We start from the raw sequence: 21,384 nt of genomic DNA on the forward strand, positions 1-21,384 counted from the left end.
GTGTGCATGTTCATATTCTGCCCAAGGCACCTGGAAGCTTAACAGAGCCTCTCCGGAAGCTTCCCCAGCAGTGGAGGGCTTACAACACCAGGATGTGTTGAATGTGCAGCTTTCCTATCACAACCTGCTAATAAGAGAGCAAAACCATACATGCCATAGTGGCACAATGGTTAGAATGCAGCATTGCAGGCGAATTCTGCCCACTGCCAGCAGTTTGATCCTGACCAACTCACGGCTGACTCAGCCTTCCATCCTTTCCGAGGTCGGTAAAATGAGGACCCAGATTGTTGGGGGCAAGAGGCTGACTCTGTAAACCACTTAGAGAGGGCTGTAAAGCATAGTGAAGCGGTATATAAGTCTAAGGGCTAAGTGCTATACATACCTGAGCGTGTGTGTGTGTGTGTGTGTGTGTGTGTGTGTGTGTGTGGGAGCTTTACGTTTCCTTCTCCTCCCCCCAACTGAATTGGGTTGTCACTCAAAGTGGCATTTCCTGCTTTCATCTCCTGGCCCTCAAAACCCCGCTGGCTTCCAGAGGGGAGTCGCTGCCTGGGCTTCCCCCGGACCCACCTCGAAAGGAAGACCACCCATTTTCTCAGAGTTCAGGCGGTCCTGGAAGCGCCGGCGGTGCTCCCGTGCTTGCCAGTGGCCAGAAGGGGCCAAGTGTCGAGAGGGTCCGGAAGGGCCACCGAAGCCACAAAGAATTCCCGGCGCAGCCCTCCGCCACCAGCCCGCCCAACCCGCCTGGCTGGAGGCTCCCACTCGGGAGGGCGCCGGGACCGAGGGCCTTCCGTGCCCCGGGGAGGCAACTTCGCTCTGCCTGCCGAAGCCCCGCGGGGCCGCGGGTGGAAAGAGGAGCCGTGGACGGGGGGGGGAGGGAGGAAAAAGAAGGGAGGGGGAACGATGGGGAGGGAGGGACACGGCACAGCCGGCGAAGAGCAGCAGCAGAAGCAGCAGCTGACTGGCCCCGCCCCTCCCTATGCGCGTGCGCCCTCCCCTCGCCAGGTTTGGGGGCGGGGCGTGCAGTTGCGACCCCCGTCGGCGCCTGCGCAGTGGCGCCCAGCGCGCCGAGGGACCGAAGGAGAAGCGCCGCGCCCGCCCGCCCGGTCGCCCTCCGCCGAAGGAGGCAGCGGCGCTTCAGGTAAGGCCGGGGCGGCGGCCCAGGCGCGGGCCGCCCGCTGGTACGCTCGGCTTTTGGGGCCCGGAGAGCTCGGCGGCGGGGCCGGTGGGCCCGGCCAGTCCGCGGCGGAGCTGCCGCCCCTCGAGGGCCTCGCGGCGGGCGGCCGTGGCTCTGAGGCGGCCCTCGCGGCGTCGGGAGCCGGCCCGGAGGGGGTGGGCTGCGCGGAGGGTCCCCGGGGCGCTCTTGGGGCGGCTTCCCGGGCGGGGCAGGGGAGGCCCAGAGGCTCCCGCCGAGGGAGGGGCAGCGAGGGGCGGGGGCTGTCCGGGCGCTGCTCGTCCTGGCCGCCCAGGTGCGAGCCCCGCAACTCCCAGAATCCCCCAGGCAGCGTCGCTTGGGATCCTGGGAGTTGCAGTCCGCCCGTCTCAAAAGCGGCCCCGGTTGGGAAGGAGGAGGCGCCGGTTGGCCGCAAATCTCCGTTAACGGGTCGCTCCCGATGAGCAGTCTGGAGCCCTCGGGGGGATTTGCCCGCCCCGCCTGGCCTTAGCCCCGAGGCAACGCCGACCCAGGGAAACCCGGGCCTTTTGGGGGTGGGGGAGGTCGGTGCCAGCCCTTCGTGGAAGAGGAGGATCGGTCCGTGCTACGTTTTTATCTCTGATTTGGGGCTGGATGCCTGAATGTAGGAAACGCTTGGCGTCTTTGATCTGTATGTTTAAAATTGTATATCTTGTGTTTTATTTCTTTGGAAAAAATTAATTCAAAAGCTAAGCCTCTCGTGGGCCATTAATCAGTAAAAGTCCCAGATTTCTGGAGTGTGATGGGGATGTTGTTCCATGACAAACGTATCAGTCATTTTAAGGAAGAGAATTGGGACATGGCATAGTTTAAGAAGTCACTAGAGATCTTTGTGCCCATAATTCCAACAGAGTCTGAATTGCACTGGGCATCTGGAGTCCAGTATGTGAGATTTGGGTACTGTAATGAGATTAAAGCAGGAGGACTAATTGGGTTGGAGCAAATGAAGTCTCTGGCAGATCTGTCTCTTAAGTAAAGATGAGAATTAAATCCGAAATCCCTGTAAAATATAGGATGAAACTGCAGTAATCAGGTGGAAACCAATGACTTCAAGTTTTTGTTTATTGGCCTCTTAAAAAAAGATTTGCTAAAGCTGTTGCTCAATCCTTTGATTCAAATGGGATTGTGCAAATTAACATAATTCTTAGCAAGAACTGGGTGTATACAAATTATGGCACGCTTGTGTCTGTCCAGCTAAATGTGTCTTATTGCAAGCTGGACCACAACAAAATGTTGCAGCATATTCCTGTCCAAGCCAGAGTCAGCTGGTAATATTGCAACCTCTTTCTCCCTCCCTACTTTCTGTAGTAACTATATATGTTTGGTCTTCATTGAGCTGTCTTATGACAGCCCACTTCTCTTCTACCCCCCCCTTTTGCTGTAAAATAAAATAAATTTTATTTCTTGCAAGTCCCCTGTGTGTGAGTGGTGCTCTTTGGAGTATTTAAAGATTGACATTGTTCGCAGTTTACTGTTAAGGAATACTTGTAACTGTTTTTGAGTTTATTCTCAGATTTAAAATAAACTTGCAGTGGAAAAGTTAATACTGTTCTAAACTTGGAATAAAGCACCTTCCATTCCAGCACCTTGTTCCAAGCTTTGGACAAAATTTAGTGTGCTCCTTCCATGTTGTTCCAGGCATTCTGATATTCTGTAATTAAAATTACGGTAAGCCCTGCAGAGTTTGTGGGTGCATTTATCATTAGAACAGTAGGCACGGGCATGCAATTGGCTGGAGTTATTTGAGAAGGAATGGAAGGGAGAGGAAGGGGGGAATTCATTTGAATATTATTTATTATCATTTATTTAAATGTGTTATGGCCACCTATTCCAGAAAATTCTGGCCAGTTTACAAAAGGGGGACCTGGACTACATCTACAAAAAATTGTAGATACATGGTCCCTCGTATAACTACGTCCTATGAATTGAAATGCTTTGTAGGTGACAATCAGCATCACCCAGAAACCAACTGTCAACCAATAATACATCTGGGCATGCCTAGCCAAAAATGCCTGCTGGTGCTGGTGCTGCTGCATTTTGATCTTCAAGGGCAGCCTGGTGTAGAGTGCATTACAGTAATCCAACTACAAGATGATCAGGGCATGAGTGACCATCTGAAGGACCCCCCAGTCAAGGAAGGAACACCCTGGGCACACAAGATGAACTCCCGTCAGTCGCAAATTGTCCCTATCCAAGACTTAATGAAACCCCACTGATCTAGGGGACCAAACAGCCACGGCCATTCGGTCTTGTCAAGCTCTTCAGGATTGACCCAAAGTCTGTTCTTTTCCATCAGACCTGAACAGCTTCCAGACACTGCATTGACACCTTGACAACTTCACTCTACGTGGGGCTGCCCTTGAAGACCCACCAGTTGATTCAAAATGCAGTAGCACCAGCAGTAGCAAGCATCTTTTGCTTTGTATGCCTATGGATTGAGATATACAACTGCAGGAACCTTGTACTGTTGATACCAAATTGATGGATGGCTTGAATCAGTGGTTTCATCTAAAGGTTAAACAGGAGAAGGGAGAGTGTCAAGCTCTGAGTCACCTCAGAAGTGGGTGGTCACAGGCACGATCCCTTCTTCCAGTCCATCAACATAGTTGGGAGTGATCACTGAAGAAGGAAGCAAACCACTATAACATGGTGCCTCCAGCCTATGCAGAAAAATACCATGGTCGCTGATACTGCTGAGAGGTCAAGGAACACAAGGATGGATGGACCACCCCCACCTTCGCTCCACCAAAGAATATGAACAAGCACAAATACTTGGTTAATGAAGGCAGTTGGACCAGAATTGCTGTCGCTAAGCAATAAAGTCATATAGTGGGGCATCATGTGACCACGCCATCTATTGACATCAGTTCCAGCAGTCCTGGTTGCCATTGTTAAGGGAGGACAACACAGATAATTAAGCAAGAATCTCACATGACTAGGACTTCCAACTTCCTGTTGACTTCCCCATTGACTTTGCTTGTAGGAAGCTGCCAAATGAGGTCACAAATTGTGATCATGTGACCATGGGGATGCTGTGATGGCTGGAACGCTGAGGACCTGTTGCATCTATTGCTCATTCAGCACAATCATAAGTATGAACAGTCGCTGAACAAATTATCATTAACTGAGGAATCCCTGTACTATGTGTGCCATCCAGTCAAATAGCAAATGATGTTACAGGATGAGGGTGGACATAGCTCGTTGTGACTGATAGGTTGTTGTGAGGGTAACCAAAACTGAGTTGCAGTTTGATGGTCCCCAGAGTTCCATTGGTTTACAAGGGGGCTAATATTACTAGAATTAATCTCAGAACTGCTACTGCCCGATTCACCACCATAGGAACGAGATGCTTCAGTAGAAGCAGATTGAGCTTTGTGTGATCCCAACATCTTATCTCTCCAAAGAGCATAATAAGGTGTGGCTCTGAGTAAGAGTTTGTGTATTTAAATGAATATTTAAGAGTGCATATTAAGATACAGAAGCATTTTTTCTTGGCCTGGGTTCTGGTTGTGGCCATTTTACTAGAAAAGAACATGGCAGATCCTGGGCAAATTAGTCTCCAAGGAAGACAGAGCCCTTGCAGGCTGAGTAAGGGTTGGCAGTGGGCCCATGAAGTACGTGTCCCTTCTTTTTCTACCATGTATGGGTTCCGTTCTCTCCACATTGTAAAACTGGGCATCCTAGAGCTTAGTCCTGACCAAAACACGATTGCAGATCAAAGTTTGGAGGTAATTTAAAGAGTCCGGACCTTCTTCAACCTCTCTATTGCAAAAGTGGCTCTAGGAAAAGTATGCTTGCAAAAACAATTGGTCATTGGCTAAAACTATCCAGTTTAGTGGACAACAATATTTCAAAATATATTCTGTTATCCTTTATGTGCTGCAGGTGTAATCAGTTTGAGGAAACTTTAGTACATACAGGTAGTCTTCGTGTGACAGTTCAGCAATCATTTGAAGTTAAAAAAAAAATCAACTTGAAACCTGCCCTTGAATTTACGACTGTCACAGTGTCCCCAAAGTCCCTTATTAAAATTCAAGTCAGACTCTACTTACAACCGCCTCCTCCCAGCTGACCTTAATGTTTCTGCCTGCCTGACTCCCCTGCACTGGACTCACCTGTAATACCTGGTAAAGACCTTGGGCGGTGGGCTGAAGAGAAGCCGCCCAGGGAATGGTCAGGTCAGAGACAGCTCAGCTGCATCGTGGGTGGGTCCATTGGCTCAGAAAGGACCCTCCCTAGTTGTCCAGGCTGTAAAGGAGGCAGCAGGGAGATTTATACTTTCAGACATGTAAGGTTCTGTTTGATTCTAATTGCATTTTTACAGTAAAGTAGAATTAGCTTATCTGTTCATGTTTCCGCTGCATGTGGGGAGGGGGGTCACAGAAACGTCCTGCAGACTGGAAGGCAGGAGGGGCAAGTGTGTGCTGCCACCTGCCAAGAAGGGGCCAGGAGCCTGCTGGTCGGGTGGATCCTTTGTGCACACCTTGCAGCACTGGGACATATTTTTTTTCTGCTCCCCCTGACCTTTTGCAGGCCGGGGTCCAAGGGCCTCTCTAGGAGGCATAGCTTTTTGAAGACTGCTCTTGCAGCAATGGAGCCACGCGCCAGATGGGCTCGGGCAAGGGATGCAGGGCGCTTCTCATTGGGCAGTAGTACATATTAATTGGTACTTGAAAAATAAATCCTGTGTGTGTATTAGATTCTACAATTATTGCATCAAGAGACCCCAAAACCTAAGTAAAGGGATGCCAAACTAGAGCGGCTGCTGAGTTTCCAAAGGTCTGAACGTGAGTTCCGTAACAGACTCCGAGCACCTTAATATTTCTCCGAGTAATCCTACTTAGAGATCTCATTGGCTAGTCAAGGGAGAAGCCTTCCAACAAACCCTTGGGCTTCTAAGTCAACAAGGAAACCTTTTCAAGTAGGTTGGAAATGCAGCAAAGACCACCAGGGTGGATTCTGCGGAATAGATGTTAGAGAGCACCAACTTTGCTCATATTCAGTAACAGAATGGCAGCCTTCCACATAAACTGAAACTGCCCAGCCCTTAGTGGAATGAATTGTAATAATCTGGCAGGAGGATGACTACAGTTTGAATCACTGCAGCCAAATTAGCAACAGTCAAACCAGCTTTAAATTTAACATTCTGTCACATAGTGGCACAAATAACAAGACTAAGTAATTTATTGAGGCAAAAATCTTACGGCATTATTATAAGAAAAGTATGTAGGTATTTTAACTATTTCAGTTATAATGATGAAGCTTTTGCCCAACAAGCAGTGTGTTAACCTTGTTTGAAAACCTAATGATCTTTGTTCTATTTATATTTCATTTCTACATGAAAAAAGATGGTTCTCATTTTTCCTTGAATGTACATACGAAATTGCAGATACAGGGAAACGAAAGAAACTTTGGTCCTTGGCCTAGTCCATAAACTCTATAGATTCAAAAACTCTCTACAGCTTTCAGAAAGGAAGTGTTAAAGCAAATGTAACTTGTACTAATGTTCTGATAATTCAATCTTCTCATATTTTCAGTTAAGGGCCTCAATAACGCTATTGCTCCAAATTCATAAATATCCTTAGAGAGATGAGAATCAGAGTGGATAAAGATTTCAGATCTATCAATTGCTTAGCTTCAAAGTCACGAAGTGCAGGGCAAAAGGTCTTCTGAATTTGGGAAAAGCAGAAGAAAGAAACAACAGGTTTATACTGCTATGGGTGTAAGAGGAAACATTTCCATCACACTTCTAGAATGCAAACATTTTTTTAGTGCAGTTTTGGTCCGCATGTGGTCTTGATACTTATTAAGTCAAATGGTGTCAATGTTTGAAAGGCTTCTGCTGGGTTTGGGCTGAGCTGAGCAGGGCCCAGGGAGACTGAAGGAATTACTGTAGGATTTGTAGTCTGTGCAAAAAGTACTAGGCAGGGAGGGGCTATTTTCAGGTGTGTGAATAGTTTGTATATAAATAACAGTGCCCTCAATTTTTGAAAATCTGTTTTCTCTCTGCAGATTGTTAGTAAATGTATATCGAGCAGGCAGCCAAGAATGAAGAAAGCAAGCCGGATTGTTAGTTCGGTGCCCAAAGTGCCTGGAATAACTAAAGTGCAAATGGTAGAGAAAGTTAAAACAGAGACCGGTTCCACAACGTCTGCAGTAACGAAGCTTCCGAAAGCAGGAACAGCAGCCTCTTTCCTCAAGGTATCGCCACAACTCTTTTGGAATGCAAGGGGAGTGGGGGATATCAACAACGGGCCATGGCATGAGCAGCAGAGAAAATGCTGCCAATATTCGTGCATATTGACAGCTTTTTTATTGTTGCCTCCTGTACGTGGGGTTACATGTTACCTACAGATAACAAGTTTTATAACTGTAGAGAAACACAGACGCAGAGGAAGCAGAGCCTGCACTGTTTCTTAAGCCTTGCAGATAAAAATAATTTTGCCCTCTTCGATGAAGCTATTGGAAATTTGTGTTGGATTCATCCAATTAATATTTCTACATTTTCACCCTGTTCACATGATCCACTTATTGAGTCTGGCACTATTCTTAGGTACTCCTCAAGTTGCAGCCACTCATTCAGCAACTGTTCAAAGTTATGACGGCATTGAATGAGTGCTTTTTACAATCAGCCCTTTAGGTTCTGGCTGTGGCAGCGCTCCCGGGGGCTGGCATGGCATTTTGGGTGCGTAGCAACCAGCTTGCAGCTACAGTGGCTGCAGCATCCCACGGGCATGTGCAGTTGTCACTGTTTGTAACTTTTCCTGCCGCTTTTCTCAAGCAGTGCCAATGAGGAGCCAGCAGGGAAGATCGCAAGTCACTTCCTCTGCTTTTTCTCCCGAGGAGCCCCAGTCCATAGCAAGTAGTGCCTGCAGCCCCCACCCACATTCCTTAGCACCCATTTGCAGCCTCCCCATATGGCAGTCGTGCACCCCACTATGCTCTTAATCTGGGGTTTATAAAATATTAAAAAGATAACAGTTAAAAATAGTAGCCCAGGATGTCCAAGTGCAATGCAACCGTACAATTGCATGAACAACGGAGCTCTCCTAAACTCCTGACGCAAATGCCTGGAAACAAGCCAGATTCTCAGGGCCTTGCGAAAGGCTAAGTGAGTCAGGGCTCCCTGTATCTGTAGGGGATGCTGTTCCATAAGGCAGGCACTGCCACAGAGAAATCATGATTTCTGGGTCCAACGGGATGATTTATATTAAGTGGAGGGGACCTGAACCACACCCCACTGCTTGCCCCACTCAGTTCCACAACTGGGTCAGGCAAAAACCATGGGAGAAAGGCAGTCCTACTCTAGAGAGGAGAGCGAAGTCCTGTTACCAAGGCAATAAACAGGTAAACATAAACTTAAGTTCCTACCAAGGTGGAGATTTATGAAAGCAGCTTTCCATTCCCAATACTTACAAGATTTTGTGACTACAGGATATCTTAATAAAAGTGGTTAGGGTTGGGGCTTGTCTGTTTCCTGATCCGGTCTATATTGTAGGGCTGATAACTGCAAATAGCCTGAGTCTCTGCCAAGCAGGAGTTTATAGATTACAACTGCCTTGAATCACACCTGGAAGCTTACTGGGAGCCAGTGCAGCTTGCTGAGTTGGGATGTAGCAAGAGATAATCAAAACTACCTGCGCTGCTGCATTCTGGACCAGTGGCAGCTTCCAAATGCTCTTCAAGGACAGCCCCATGTAGAGGCCGTTGCAGTAATCCCCTTGGGAGGTGACTCTGGCATGAGCCTCATGAGCCAGAAACTGGCGCATTTGGTGCGCAAGCCAACCCTATGCAAAGGCACCCCTAGCCGTAGCTGCTACTCTCCCTTGAGCAGGAGCCAGCAGGACCTTCAGGTTGCACGCTGATTCTGACTGGGGAAGTGTCAAAGAGGGGAAATCTCCCAAGGAGGGGGCTTTAAACCCACCGCAACCGCTCGCCAGAGTTGAGCCAAAGCGAGTTCCATATCCCAGGCACCCTCACAGCCTGGGACCTTGGCAGTGTTGCTTGGTCAGCCAAGAAGGGTACGACTGGGTAACAAATAGGAATGGTAGCAACAGAATTGGGAGGGACCTTGGAGGTCTCTCAGTCCAACCCCCTGTTCAGGGAGGAACCATTTCAAAGGGAAACTGGTGAGGAGGTAGAGCCCCAAAGCGCCCCACAGACATGGGCTTCAAGCTTGATCTCTTTGCCAACGCTGACTGGAAGAAAGGAGAAGACATGCGTGATACAGTGCCTCCCACTCCGAATATCCTAAGGAAGGCCAGACGGGTGCCCCAATCAGTGGTATCAAATGAGATCAAGGAGGACCAGGATGGACACACTATCCTGAGCCTGCCAGAGCTTACCCAGTGCGATCAGTGCCACTTCAGTGTTGTCACTGGGCTGATTCCTGACTGAAAAGAGTCCAGATAATCTATTTCTTTCAGGAGCTGTAAACCGACAACCTTCTCTAAAAAGGGAAGGTGGAAGATTGTATAAAAAGGTCAGATCTGCTGGGTCCAGCAATGGGCTTCAAGGCAGAGGGGACCATACCCTCCGGCAGAGGTCTGGTCCCAAGAGCTCCTCACCTCCCAGAAGACTTGATCAACCAGGAGGAACAGGGATCTGAAATACTTGAGAACCCTGTTGGTTCTCAGACCAACATCACAGACCTCAGGGCCAGAAGGCTTGAACTCTGCCCGATATCTGGGCCGGGCTGTGCCTTGCAAAGGGCCGGTACAGTCAGATTCCAACTCTGAACAAATCTGAGCCACTTATCCTGCTGATGGCTAGAATAGTTCTCACCAGAGCCTTGCAGGTGTCCCTGTGGCCTCTCCTTGCCCAGGAGGGGCTGAGTTATTCTGGCCACTGGTTCACATTCTGTATGATTGGCATAGATGTTATGCCACCCATGGTTTGATGTACCTTATTTACTTTGTTGAATGGAGCTGCCGGCACTCAGGAATTCAGGCCTGTCTCTGTTGAGTGATCATTAAAAATTCATGCATGGTAATTATAAGGCTATGTTAGCAAATAATAACTGGGATTTGAAGGCTTACTGTTTATTTACATGTCACTGGATCTATTAAGAGTCGCAGCAGCTAACAATAATAATAAAGTAGAATGATGCAAGTTAATTAAAAGCACGGCATTATAATTCACATACCTGTCATAGTTATTTGTTAACATTGTCGCCTGCCAAACTGACAGGTTTTAAGGAGGCTACTCTGACTTCAGAAAATACAGGAAGCAAAAGAACTAGATGCAAAAGTGATTTGAATAAGCCGGTTCACTGGGTAAAAAATAAACTTTTTTTTCCCGCCCATTCAAGTTTTTCTCAACAAAAAAAATCTTTTTATTTTACACTGGTGGAACCTGTTCGTCTAGTTGTGGAACTGCTCATTTTTTCATGCATGGCAGTTTGTGTGCACTGCAGAGGGAAATCATATTTATCCAGGGAAGAAGCTTAATATTTCTTTCCTTCTATGTTTAGAGCATCTCAGCAATAAAATCAGAGCAAGCTTTCTGAGTTTTCAGTGCAGGTAATCCTTGAATTATGACCATATTTTCAGCAACCATTTGAAGTTCCAGTGGCTCTAAAGAATTGGCAGGTCGAACCCGTCTTCAGAGTTCCAGCCGTCCCAACATCCCTGCCGTCGCATGGTCACAATCTGGGCAACTGGCTCGCACTTACGACTGGTTGCAGCAGCCACGAGCAACTTTCACTGCTGACTTCCACAGACCGTCAATGGGGAAACCGGCAGGGAAGATCACAAGTCCCTGGGGGAAGCCTCCCCTCCCCCAGCCTCTCTCCCCTCCCGCCATGCCAGCCACGCCCACAGCCCCAGGCAGGCGCCCTGAGCCCCCTCCCCCACCGGCCAGCCTGCTTGAGAGCCACGGAGTTGGCTGCGGGAAGCAAGCAGGGATTTCCTTAATGATGGCAACTGCAAGGATTGCCATCACTAAGCAGTGCAGTTGGGCTTTACGACTGCACTGCTTACCGATTGAAATTCTGGTCTCAACTGCTGTTGCACGTCAAGGGACTACGAGTATATGTTTTCAAATTTGTTTCTTCAGTTTTATGCCTGGTATATAATTACTTTTTTTAAAAAATGGCATTTTTTGTTAATTTCTAATATTGTATATCATAGTATGTTTCCCTTTCCCTCCTCCGTCCTCTTCCCATCTTCTCTTGATCTGCCAGAGTTTGGTTGGTTCTCATTTTCAAAATGGTTTTGACATATTTTATCTTATTTTTGTCAACGCTGTGACAATTAAGAAATTGCAGCCACTTTACCTTTCGCTTTCTTTGTGCTTTTCCGTTGTTTGGGATTCGCAGGTGTAGAAGGGGGGAAGGGGAGAATGCTCGAGCGTTTTCTGTTAACCATAACATTTGCAGCTGGGTGAGCTTCAAGGTCAGTTCTAGATAAAGTTTTGGCGGGCTGAAAAGTTGGGAGGAGACCCCACGTTTTAGATTAATTGGTGAATGTGATTTATGACAGCCTTTCTGGGGTGGGAATTGCAACTTGTTACTTTGTATCAGGGGGAGGGAACTTTAGTCTTGGGTTCAACTATGTAAGTGCTGATACTTTGTTTCCTGAATAAAATGTTCTTTAAGGAAGAGATCTTTGCCTTGAAGTTCTTTTTATTGGCTTCATCTATCGGAACCATGACACTTTTTAAGTTTTGTCATTTCCAATAAATTAATTGTTGTTTAACTTTATTTAATTCTTTCCATGCTTGTTCACCACCCAACCAATCAGAAGAAATAGATGAACTCTTTGCCAACCAGTTAACAAATGCATGTAGGAAGCATACCACAATAGTAATGGGAGACTTCAACTATCCAGATATCAACTGGGAGACAAACTCTACAGCAAGCGGGAGATCAAACAGATTCCTAACCAACCTAGCCGACAGCTTTGTCATACAAAAGGTGGAGGTGGGAATTAGAAGTAAAGCGGTACTGGACTTAATTCTAACTAACAGAGAAGAAGTGATAGAGGGAGTTGAAGTTGAACCTTGGGTGAAAGTAACCACATCATACTGGAATTTAATATAACGCAAACACTAGCAACAGAAAACAATCCAACCAGGGTCTTAAACTTCAAAAGAGCTAACTTTAACAAACTCAGAGAGAACCTAGGAAATATCCCATGAATGAAAATCCTAAAGGGGAAAACAACCTTTTATGCGATCATAAAAACCCAGATCAGCACAATATCACTGAAAAAGAAAAACAAGAAATTCAAGAAGAAACCAGCCTGGCTGCACAAAGATCTCTCTGACAAACTGAAAGACAAAAAGGACAAATACAAAAAATGGAAAGAGGGGCACATAACTAAGGCCGATTATCAGCAAACAGCCAGAACATGCAAAAATGAAGTCAGGAAAGCAAACACTCGGAACAAACAAAGACTTGCAGCAGAAATCAAGGATAATAAAAAAAGCTTTTTCCAATATATTAACAACAAGAAAAAAGCCAAGGAAACTGTAGGCCCACTAAAGAGAGAAGATGGCAAGGAAATAACAGGCAACAGGGAGAAAGCAGAGCTGTTTAACTCATACTTTGCATCAGTCTTCACACAAAAAGAAACTATCGCCCAACATACCAAAAAAACCACTACAAAAGACAAACTAGAAACAAAAATTAAAATAAGCAAGAAAATGCTAAGAGAACACCTATCTGACCTTGACGATATAAATCACTGGGACCCAACAGATTACATCCCAGAGTTCTGAAGGAGCTGGCAGATGATATCTCAGAACCATTGCACCATATCTTTCAATGTGGTTCCCATCTTCAAGAAAGGAAAAAAAACCAGACCCAGTAAACTACAGACCAATCAGTTTAACATCAATACCTGGGAAGATCCTGGAAAAGATAATCAAAAAACAGATCTGCGAACAACTAGAAGCAAACAAAGTCATAACTAGTAGCCAGCACGGGTTTGTTAAAAACAGATCATGTCAAACCAATCTTATTTCATTCTTAGATAAAGTGACTAAACTAATAGACCAGCGAAATACTGTGAACGTAGTATACCTAGACTTCAGTAACGCATTTGATAAGGTAGACCACAACCTACTCCTTGGTAAGCTAGAAAAAGGTGGAATAGACAACATCACCACCAGATGGATCTGTAGCTGGCTGGCAAACCGTACCCAAAGAGTAGTCCTCAATGGCACTACATCCACATGGAGAGAAGTAAGCAGGGGGTACCACAATGTTCCGTCTTGTGCCCAGGACTCTTCAATATCTTCATAAATGACTTAGATGAGGGAATTGAAGGGGAACTCATCAAATTTGCAGATGACACCAAACTGACAGGAGTAGCCAACACCCCAGAAGACAAACTCAGGATCCAAAAAGATCTTGACAAACTTGAACAATGAGCCCTGTCCAACAAAATGAGTTTCAATGTGGAGAAAAGCAAAGTCTTACATTTAGACAGGAAAAACCAAAGGTACAAGTACATATTAGGTGAGACCTGGGTTAAAAACAGTAACTGTGAGAGGGACCTTGGAGTCCTAGTGGACCATCACTTGACCATGAGCCAGCAGTGTGCAGTAGTAGCCAAAAAAGGTAATACAATCCTGGGTTGTATAAACAGGGGCATAGAATCAAGATCACACGAAGTATTAGTATTGCTTTATAAAACCCTAGTAAGACCACACCTGGAATACTGCAGACAAGTTTGGTCACCATATCAGAAAAAAGATGTTGAGAGTTTGGAAAAAAATCAGAGAAGAGCAACTAAGATGATCAAAGGCCTGAAGACTAAAACATACGAAGAACGGCTGCAGGACTTGGGCTTGGCTAATCTAAAGAAAAGAAGAAATAGGGGAGACATGATAGCAGTGTTCCAGTATTTGAGGGGCTGCCACCAAGAAGAGGGGGTCACGTTATTCACCAAAGCACCAGAGGGAAGGACAAAGAACTATGGTTGGAAACTGATCAAAGAGAGAAGCAACCTGGAATTAAGGAGAAACTTCCTGACATTGAGCACAATTAACCAGAGGAACAGCTGGCCACCAGAAATGGTGGGCGCTCCATCACTGGAGGGTTTTAAGAAGAGGCTAGACAGTCATTTGTCTGAGATGGCATAGTTCTCCTGCCTGAGTGGGGGGGGGGGGACTAGAAGACTTCCAAGGTCTCTTCCAGCTCTATTCTATTCTAAATTTTCTAGACTGCTTTTATGAATCTCTTTTAATTGTGATTTACATCTGTTATAGCCTTTTTTTCTGATTTGCAGCAAGCCCAGCTAGGATTCCTCTCCTATAAGCTCTACATGTCTCCCATATAGTTGTGTCTGACGTCCCTGGAGTTTTATATATATAATTTGCATTTCTGCTGTGTGCTTTCTTGAAGTACAGTAACCGCCCTATAGTCAGGTCACCCTCTGAAGATGGGAGGATCTTCTTCACAGCTGCGTTTGGAAGCCAGGAGGGTGTCCGATCTGGTCACCATTTTCAGGGTAGAGTTTTCCAGACTGAATCATGAAGCTCTTTTTACAACTTGACCTATTTGGTTCCTTACTAGATTGTTCTTACCTACACAGCATGTCTGTAATTAACCTACTTAACAACAACAAAAAAAACTAGATGTAGTGGAAATGCAGATAGTTGGAAGGAATGCTTAATCTGGGTAAGTCTGCTAGGGATGAGAAGGGAGCCTCCATAAAAGGGATGGGAAATTTGTTCCATTGTGTTGCTGGGATTATTATTATTATTTTTTGGAGTCATCAGCCATCACTGTGCCTTTCTGCAATACAAAAATGTAAACGTTCTCATCTGATCATAACAAGAAACCAGACAAAAGATTTTCATAACTACTTCATGCAGATAAAAAGACAAAATATAAAATAAAAAATTGCTATCTATGTTAAGCAGTTATAGTTGCAAAAATGTCTTTAGAAACTGTGGGCTGGAAACAATATTAAATCTTCCATGAAACCTATTTTCATTCAGACAATTTTTGTCCTTTTAATTTCAAATGCAAGTGCTAAAATATTTCCAAATAATTTTTTGTAATTTTTTGCTTGTCTTATTCTATGCCTCCCTTGTATGCCTGTGAGAGAAATGGGCAGTTTCCAAATGTGATACGTTAAGTAAATAAAATATAAATAAGTAATATTGATCACATTGCGTATTCCATTTTAACTCTTTGGGATGAATACTAAGAAAGATTGTGGTAAGTTGATTTAACAAAATTGGACACATAGAGGGACTCGATGCAAAGTGCATGGATGCACCTCAAGGACGGCCCTTTTAATGTGTACGGCTATTATACTTAAAATTCAAAGTAATTATTGTATTTAATAGGTTTTCCTTGTATTAAAGTTTAGTGGGCAATTCCCTCCTGACTCTGAGGCTTTCTGGCCTTGTGTGTGTGTGTGTATGTGTGTATGTCTTTAGTGCCAGGCAGTGCCAGGCTTTCATGGCAGGAGATGCAGGAGGAACCACTTGTATGTAACGGCACAAACACTCCGCAGAAATAAGAATGGCCTGGCATTGGGAGTGCCGGTTATGAATGCATGTTGGCCATATGTGATGGGACCTTTGTAGCTGAGGATGCCTCCCAAGACTTTCTGTACAAATAGTTCTTGATTTACGACCACCCTAACCCCAAAATTTCCATTGCTAAGCAAGAGAGATATTAAGTGAGTTTTGCTCCATTTTACGACCATTTTTGCTACAATTGTTAAATGAATCGTGTGGTCATTAAGCGAATATGGCTTCACCCGTTGAATTTGCTTGTCAGAAGCTGGCTGGGAAGGTTACAAATAGTCACTTGACCCTGGGACAAGGCAAGTGTCATAAATACAGGTGCCCAAATTTTGATCATGTGACCACGGAGATGCTGCAAGGATCGTGTGAAAACTGGTCTCGAGTCATTTTTTTCAGTGCTGTTGTAACAATCACTAAATGAATGGGTATAAGTCGAGGACAACCTGCACAGGGATGAAATTCTGCCCACTTGAACCTCTGAGGCATTGAAAAGTGGATTCAACCAGGTTTTATATGCAAGGATGCTGATTTTTTATTATGATTATTGTAGGTAATTATATTTTAATTTTAGATCTTTTACATTTACCTTTATCATATGCCACCCATCTCTCAGAAATTTGACTCTTGGCATGTGTGTCTGTAGTTGAAAAAAGCTAACCCTCTGACTGGACCCTCACGGACGGCTTTCCCTCTGTCCTGCAGACTAAGAGCAGCGAGGATCTTTTAGCTGGAATGGCTGGAGGGATGAACGTCAGCAACGGTGTCAAGGGGGGGAAGAAGAGCGTGTCTACCTCCACGGCCCCTTCGGCTGCGGGGAATGCCACCCTGGGCCCCGCGGAGAGCAGATCCAAGCCCACCACAGGTACAGGTACAGACACAAAGTCCTTTTCTTAAGGCCACTGTGGTTTTTCTAGCACGGGATACTGGCTGCACGGTGCTAATTCTCATCGCTAGTAGTGCCCAGTTGACCTCGTCTGGGCTCAGAACCTAAGCAGGGATGGGAGACCACCATGTAATTTCAGTTTGGCTAGATTGACAAGTTAAAAACAATCGAAGTCAATGGCCAATCATGCCATTATTCCTAAGAAATCTACATGGCTGGGTCTCAACGAAGTGAACTCAGCTCAACTGCAAGGGGGCTTGTTCCTATGTTAGAGCCCACTATATGATATAACTATACGTTAGTCAGGCTAGGCTTAGTTAGTTAGTTAGGGTATATTCAGTTACCCAGGATCATGAATGTGTTGCCTGCTTGTGCATTTGTTAATATTTTAAAATTAAATTTATTGCTGACTATAACTGAACATGATACCTAAATTAACAAACAGAGGTTATTACTTACTTTCCATTCCACAACTACAAAATTATTTTGAATCCTGGTTTTGGTTTGGAGGAGAAGTAGTAAACAATAGAGCTTGTGAAAGGAAGATCTTGGAGCAGTCTTTGACTGCAAGCTGAACACGTGCAGTGCAGCTGGAAAAATGAAGGCCTCCATTTTGGCCATCTGAATTTGAAACTTTTCCCCAGAAACCCATCAGGGACCTACTAGGTTAGTGTTTCCCCTATTTGTAGTATATATAGAGCTATTCAGCATTAACTTTTATGGCTTATTGTGGTATGATTATTTTTATTATGTATGTTGCTATACACAATTATTTTCAATCATTAGCGTTTATAGTCACATGTTCCTGAAAAAAAATACCTTTTACAGAATTGTATCTTTACTATTTACTATTTATTGTAAATTTACTATTTAAAAAAAAAATACAGGTACACATTCTTCAACTAAGCGTAGCACTTCATCTGCAAATAAGGAATCCAGCTCTTCTCGGGAAAGAATTCGTGACCGTTCACGACCAACGCAAAGCAAAAAATTGCCCCCAGCTGGTCAGGCAAGCAGCGATCTCCTTCTTGCAAAACGTTCCCGCAGCCGTGCCAATCCAGATTCTGATGTTCGCATGAGCAAGTCAAAGTCAGACAATCAGATCAGTGATAAATCTGCTCTAGAGGCGAAAGTGAAAGATCTCTTGATGTTGGCCAAAACAAAAGACGTCGAGATCCTCCACTTAAGGAATGAACTAAGAGAGATGCGTGGTCAGCTGGGCCTTCATGAAGATCCCTTTGAGGGTGATGAAAAATCTGAGGATAAAGAAACAATTGTGATCCACCAGCCGACTGATGTAGAATCCGCCCTGCTGCAGTTGCAAGACCAAAACTCGGCCATACGAGAGGAGCTGAATCAGCTGAAAAATGAAAACCGGATGTTAAAGGATAGATTAAATGCCTTGGGTTTTTCTCTAGAGCAAAGATTGGATAATTCCGAAAAGCTGTTTGGTTACCAGTCTCTGAGCCCAGAAATGACAACTGGAAGCCACAGCGATGGTGGAGGAACTCTTACTTCCTCCGTAGAAGGTTCCGCTCCTGGTTCCATGGAAGATCTTCTAAGTCAGGATGAGAACACATTGATGGACAATCAACACAGTAACTCCATGGATAACTTAGATAGCGAGTGCAGTGAAGTGTACCAGCCGCTCACGTCCAGTGACGATGCTTTAGATGCTCCATCGTCTTCAGAGTCGGAAGGACTGCCGAGCATAGAGACATCAAGAAAAGGCAGCAGCGGCAACGCCAACGAAGTATCCGTGGCTTGTTTAACAGAACGGATTCATCAGATGGAAGAGAACCAGCATAGCACAGCGGAAGAACTTCAAGCAACTCTTCAGGAACTTGCAGATTTGCAGCAAATTACGCAGGAGTTGAACAGTGAGAATGAAAGGCTTGGAGAAGAAAAGGTAATCCTCATGGAATCTTTGTGCCAGCAAAGTGATAAGTTGGAACACTTTAGCCGACAAATTGAGTATTTCCGCTCTCTTTTAGACGAGCATCATATATCATATGTTATTGATGAAGACATGAAAAGTGGGCGCTACATGGAGCTAGAGCAACGTTTTATGGACCTTGCAGAGAATGCGCGTTTTGAAAGAGAGCAGCTTCTGGGTGTCCAGCAGCATCTAAGCAACACTTTGAAGATGGCCGAGCAAGACAACAAGGAAGCCCAGGAGATGATCGGGGCATTGAAGGAACGGAATCACCACATGGAGCGGATTCTTGACTCGGAGCAGAAGAACAAGGCCACTCTGGTGGCTGCCTTGGATGAGTACAAAGCTGCCGTCTCCAGTGACCAAATTGAGATGAACCGATTGAAAGCACAGCTGGAACATGAGAAGCAGAAAGTTGCTGAACTCTATTCTATACACAAATCGGGCGACAAGTCCGACATCCAGGACCTGCTAGAGAGCGTCAGGCTTGACAAAGAGAAAGCAGAGACATTGGCCGGCAACTTACAAGAAGAGCTTGCTCGGACACGTAACGATGCCAACCGTCTCCAAGATGCCATTGCAAAGGTAAAGGTCAAAAGTGTAATTGAATGGGGAGACTTCCCCAGGTGGGTGTTGAAAGTGGGAGGCAGACAGTCACTTAGAAGCGTCTGGGAGCCACATGCAGGACCTCCCAGAACTGCCCTTTGGTTCCCCCTGAAGTGCCTGGAGCTAGTGCTGAGCTACTCAGCCCCTGGACGGATCCTGCTTCAGGCCCACTCTGTCCTTCCAGGTTAAGCCTCACTTTCCCTCAGAAGAATAAAGGTAGGCGTGCCCTCCTTAGGTTTCAGCTGTGAGCAGGTATACAAACAGGTGTATCCAGTAGTGATGAGAGGGTTTTCAGTGGCGTGATAAATAAATTGGCCTGGGTAAACATTGGAACTAACCATAGTTGAATTTTCCACATAAGGAAGCGTACATGATCTGTATGTCTTAGTCACCAATCCTCTAGTTCAGTGTTTCTCAGGTGTGGCAGCTTGAAGATGTATGGACTTCAACTCCCAGAATTCCCCAGCAAGACTGACTGGGGAATTCTGGGAGTTGAAATCCACACGTCTTCAAGTTTCCAAGGCTGAGATACACTGAGCTAGTTAAAAGGGTTCTCGGGCAATTGGCAAAGAATGAGCTTGCCAGGCTGACACCTTGGAGGAGCTACTGGAGGGAGGAGAGGCTAAGCTGGAGAGGTGTCTGGTTCTCACATTGATAGGAAGCTAATAATTCTTTGCTGATTCAGTTATTTCAATATTTAGCCTGACGCCGTAAAGTGAGACTTCAGCCGAGGTAGCTGGCACTCTGCAGTGTGTGATACAAATTTAATCCTGGATGCAAACGTTGAAATCTATTTAGAAGAAGCAATGAGAGTCTGGCCATTTTTCTTAAACTAGATTGAAGATGAGTATAGAGCTTTCCAAGAAGAAGCCAAGAAGCAAATTGAGGATCTGAACATGTCCTTAGAGAAAACACGCGCAGAACTGGAGGAGAAGGAGACGGAAAGGAGTGACATGAAAGAAACCATATTTGAGTTGGAGGACGAAGTGGAGCAGCACCGAGCAGTGAAACTCCACGATAATCTCCTCCTCACTGACCTGGGCAGTAAGTGGCCGCTCCGCCTTCCCTGGGACCTTCGCGGTTACTTCTCTGGGGGGGGGGGCAGGACAGGTTCTTACAACCACACATTCATTTTCTTAATGTTCTTGTGGTGCTTTAATTGTTGTTAGTGTTATTTTCTAGTGGGGAAACAGATGTCCCCAGTTTGGCCATGATGCCTGAATTTGAATTAGTTGGGTTTTCACAAACCGCTTTCTCTAAAAAAAAGAGTTATGAAAGCGACGGTCAGTGATCTGGATGGGAAGGCAGATCCACCAGCCCAATTCTGTGATCGGATCTCTCCTTGGCCCAGATGAAATTAATCGTGGGATTGTAGTTGTACAAATTGTAATTAATTTTTATTGCTTTTTTTGGTTGATTTCATATGACTTTATGCTGTAATCATTATATTTGTCATGTGAAAATTATGAACACGGTACTGTAAGATTATAATTTAACAAGAAAAGAAGAATGCATAAAATAATTAAATCACAGTGTTGTGAACTAGAAAGAAAGTTGGAGATTATAGCTTATCTAATTCAGCCACCAGTGTAGGAATCCATTAAATCAGGGCTTTTCAACCTTTTCACCCATTGTACCACTTTTAGGATATGGCAACATCCGAGTACCACCAGTCGCCTAGCAAGGTGTCAAAAACTGATGAACCCCCCCCCCCCAAAAAAGGGAAAAAGTGATAAAGTACAGGTAGTCCTTGACTTACAACAGTTTGCTTAGTGACTGTTCGAAGTTACAATGGCACTGAAAAAAGTGCCCCCCAAGCCAGAGCCGAGCAAGACACCTGCCTGCCCACCTGGTGGCGCTCTTCCTCCTATCTGAGGTTTTCATTGTTGTGAGCGTTTCTGTTGAGGATTGGCAGTGGGGGTGGGGTGGGGGGGTTGGTTCCCCCCCCCCATCTGCTGGCTGGTTGCAGCAGGTTTTGGTCACTTCACATGACCCTGGGACACTGTGACCGTCCTAAATATGAATCAGTTGCCAAGCATCTGAATGTAAATCACAAGACCCTGGAGAGGCTGCAACATTCCAGCTGATCGGCGCTTCTTCTGGGCTCAGCAGAAGTGCCAGGATCGGTGCTGCTTTCCAACTGATCGGCGCTGCTTCTGGGCTCAGCAGAAGCACCAGGATCAGCGCCGAGCTCCAGCTGGAGCCTGGCGCTGATCCTGGCACTTCCACTGAGCCCTGACAGCCCCGAAGAAGCGCCGATCAGCTGGAAAGCGGCATTGA

The 21,384-nt window shown here is 45.5% G+C and overlaps 1 protein-coding gene across 4 annotated transcripts in view; it reads left to right on the forward strand.

Moving 5' to 3' along the window:
* The first annotated feature begins 7,216 nt into the window (after positions 1–7,216).
* Positions 7,217–21,384, forward strand: part of SPECC1L (sperm antigen with calponin homology and coiled-coil domains 1 like) — a 49,530-nt gene continuing 35,362 nt past the window's right edge. Inside the window, exons 1-4 of one of the 4 annotated variants that reach the window (XM_015823401.1) lie at positions 7,217–7,390; positions 16,382–16,541; positions 17,450–19,083; positions 19,941–20,148. In XM_015823401.1, coding sequence (XP_015678887.1) covers positions 7,238–7,390; positions 16,382–16,541; positions 17,450–19,083; positions 19,941–20,148 — 2,155 coding nt within the window. In that variant the 5' untranslated portion in view covers positions 7,217–7,237. Of the gene's footprint in view, positions 7,391–16,381; positions 16,548–17,449; positions 19,084–19,940; positions 20,149–21,384 lie in introns of all 4 variants that reach the window. The other 3 variants (XM_015823398.1, XM_015823400.1, XM_015823399.1) reach the window with 3 other exon arrangements.

Source organism: Protobothrops mucrosquamatus, unplaced genomic scaffold, assembly GCF_001527695.2.
Source record: "Protobothrops mucrosquamatus isolate PMUCROS unplaced genomic scaffold, P.Mucros_1.0 scaffold1860, whole genome shotgun sequence".
In the NCBI taxonomy this organism is placed as follows: domain Eukaryota; kingdom Metazoa; phylum Chordata; class Lepidosauria; order Squamata; family Viperidae; genus Protobothrops; species Protobothrops mucrosquamatus.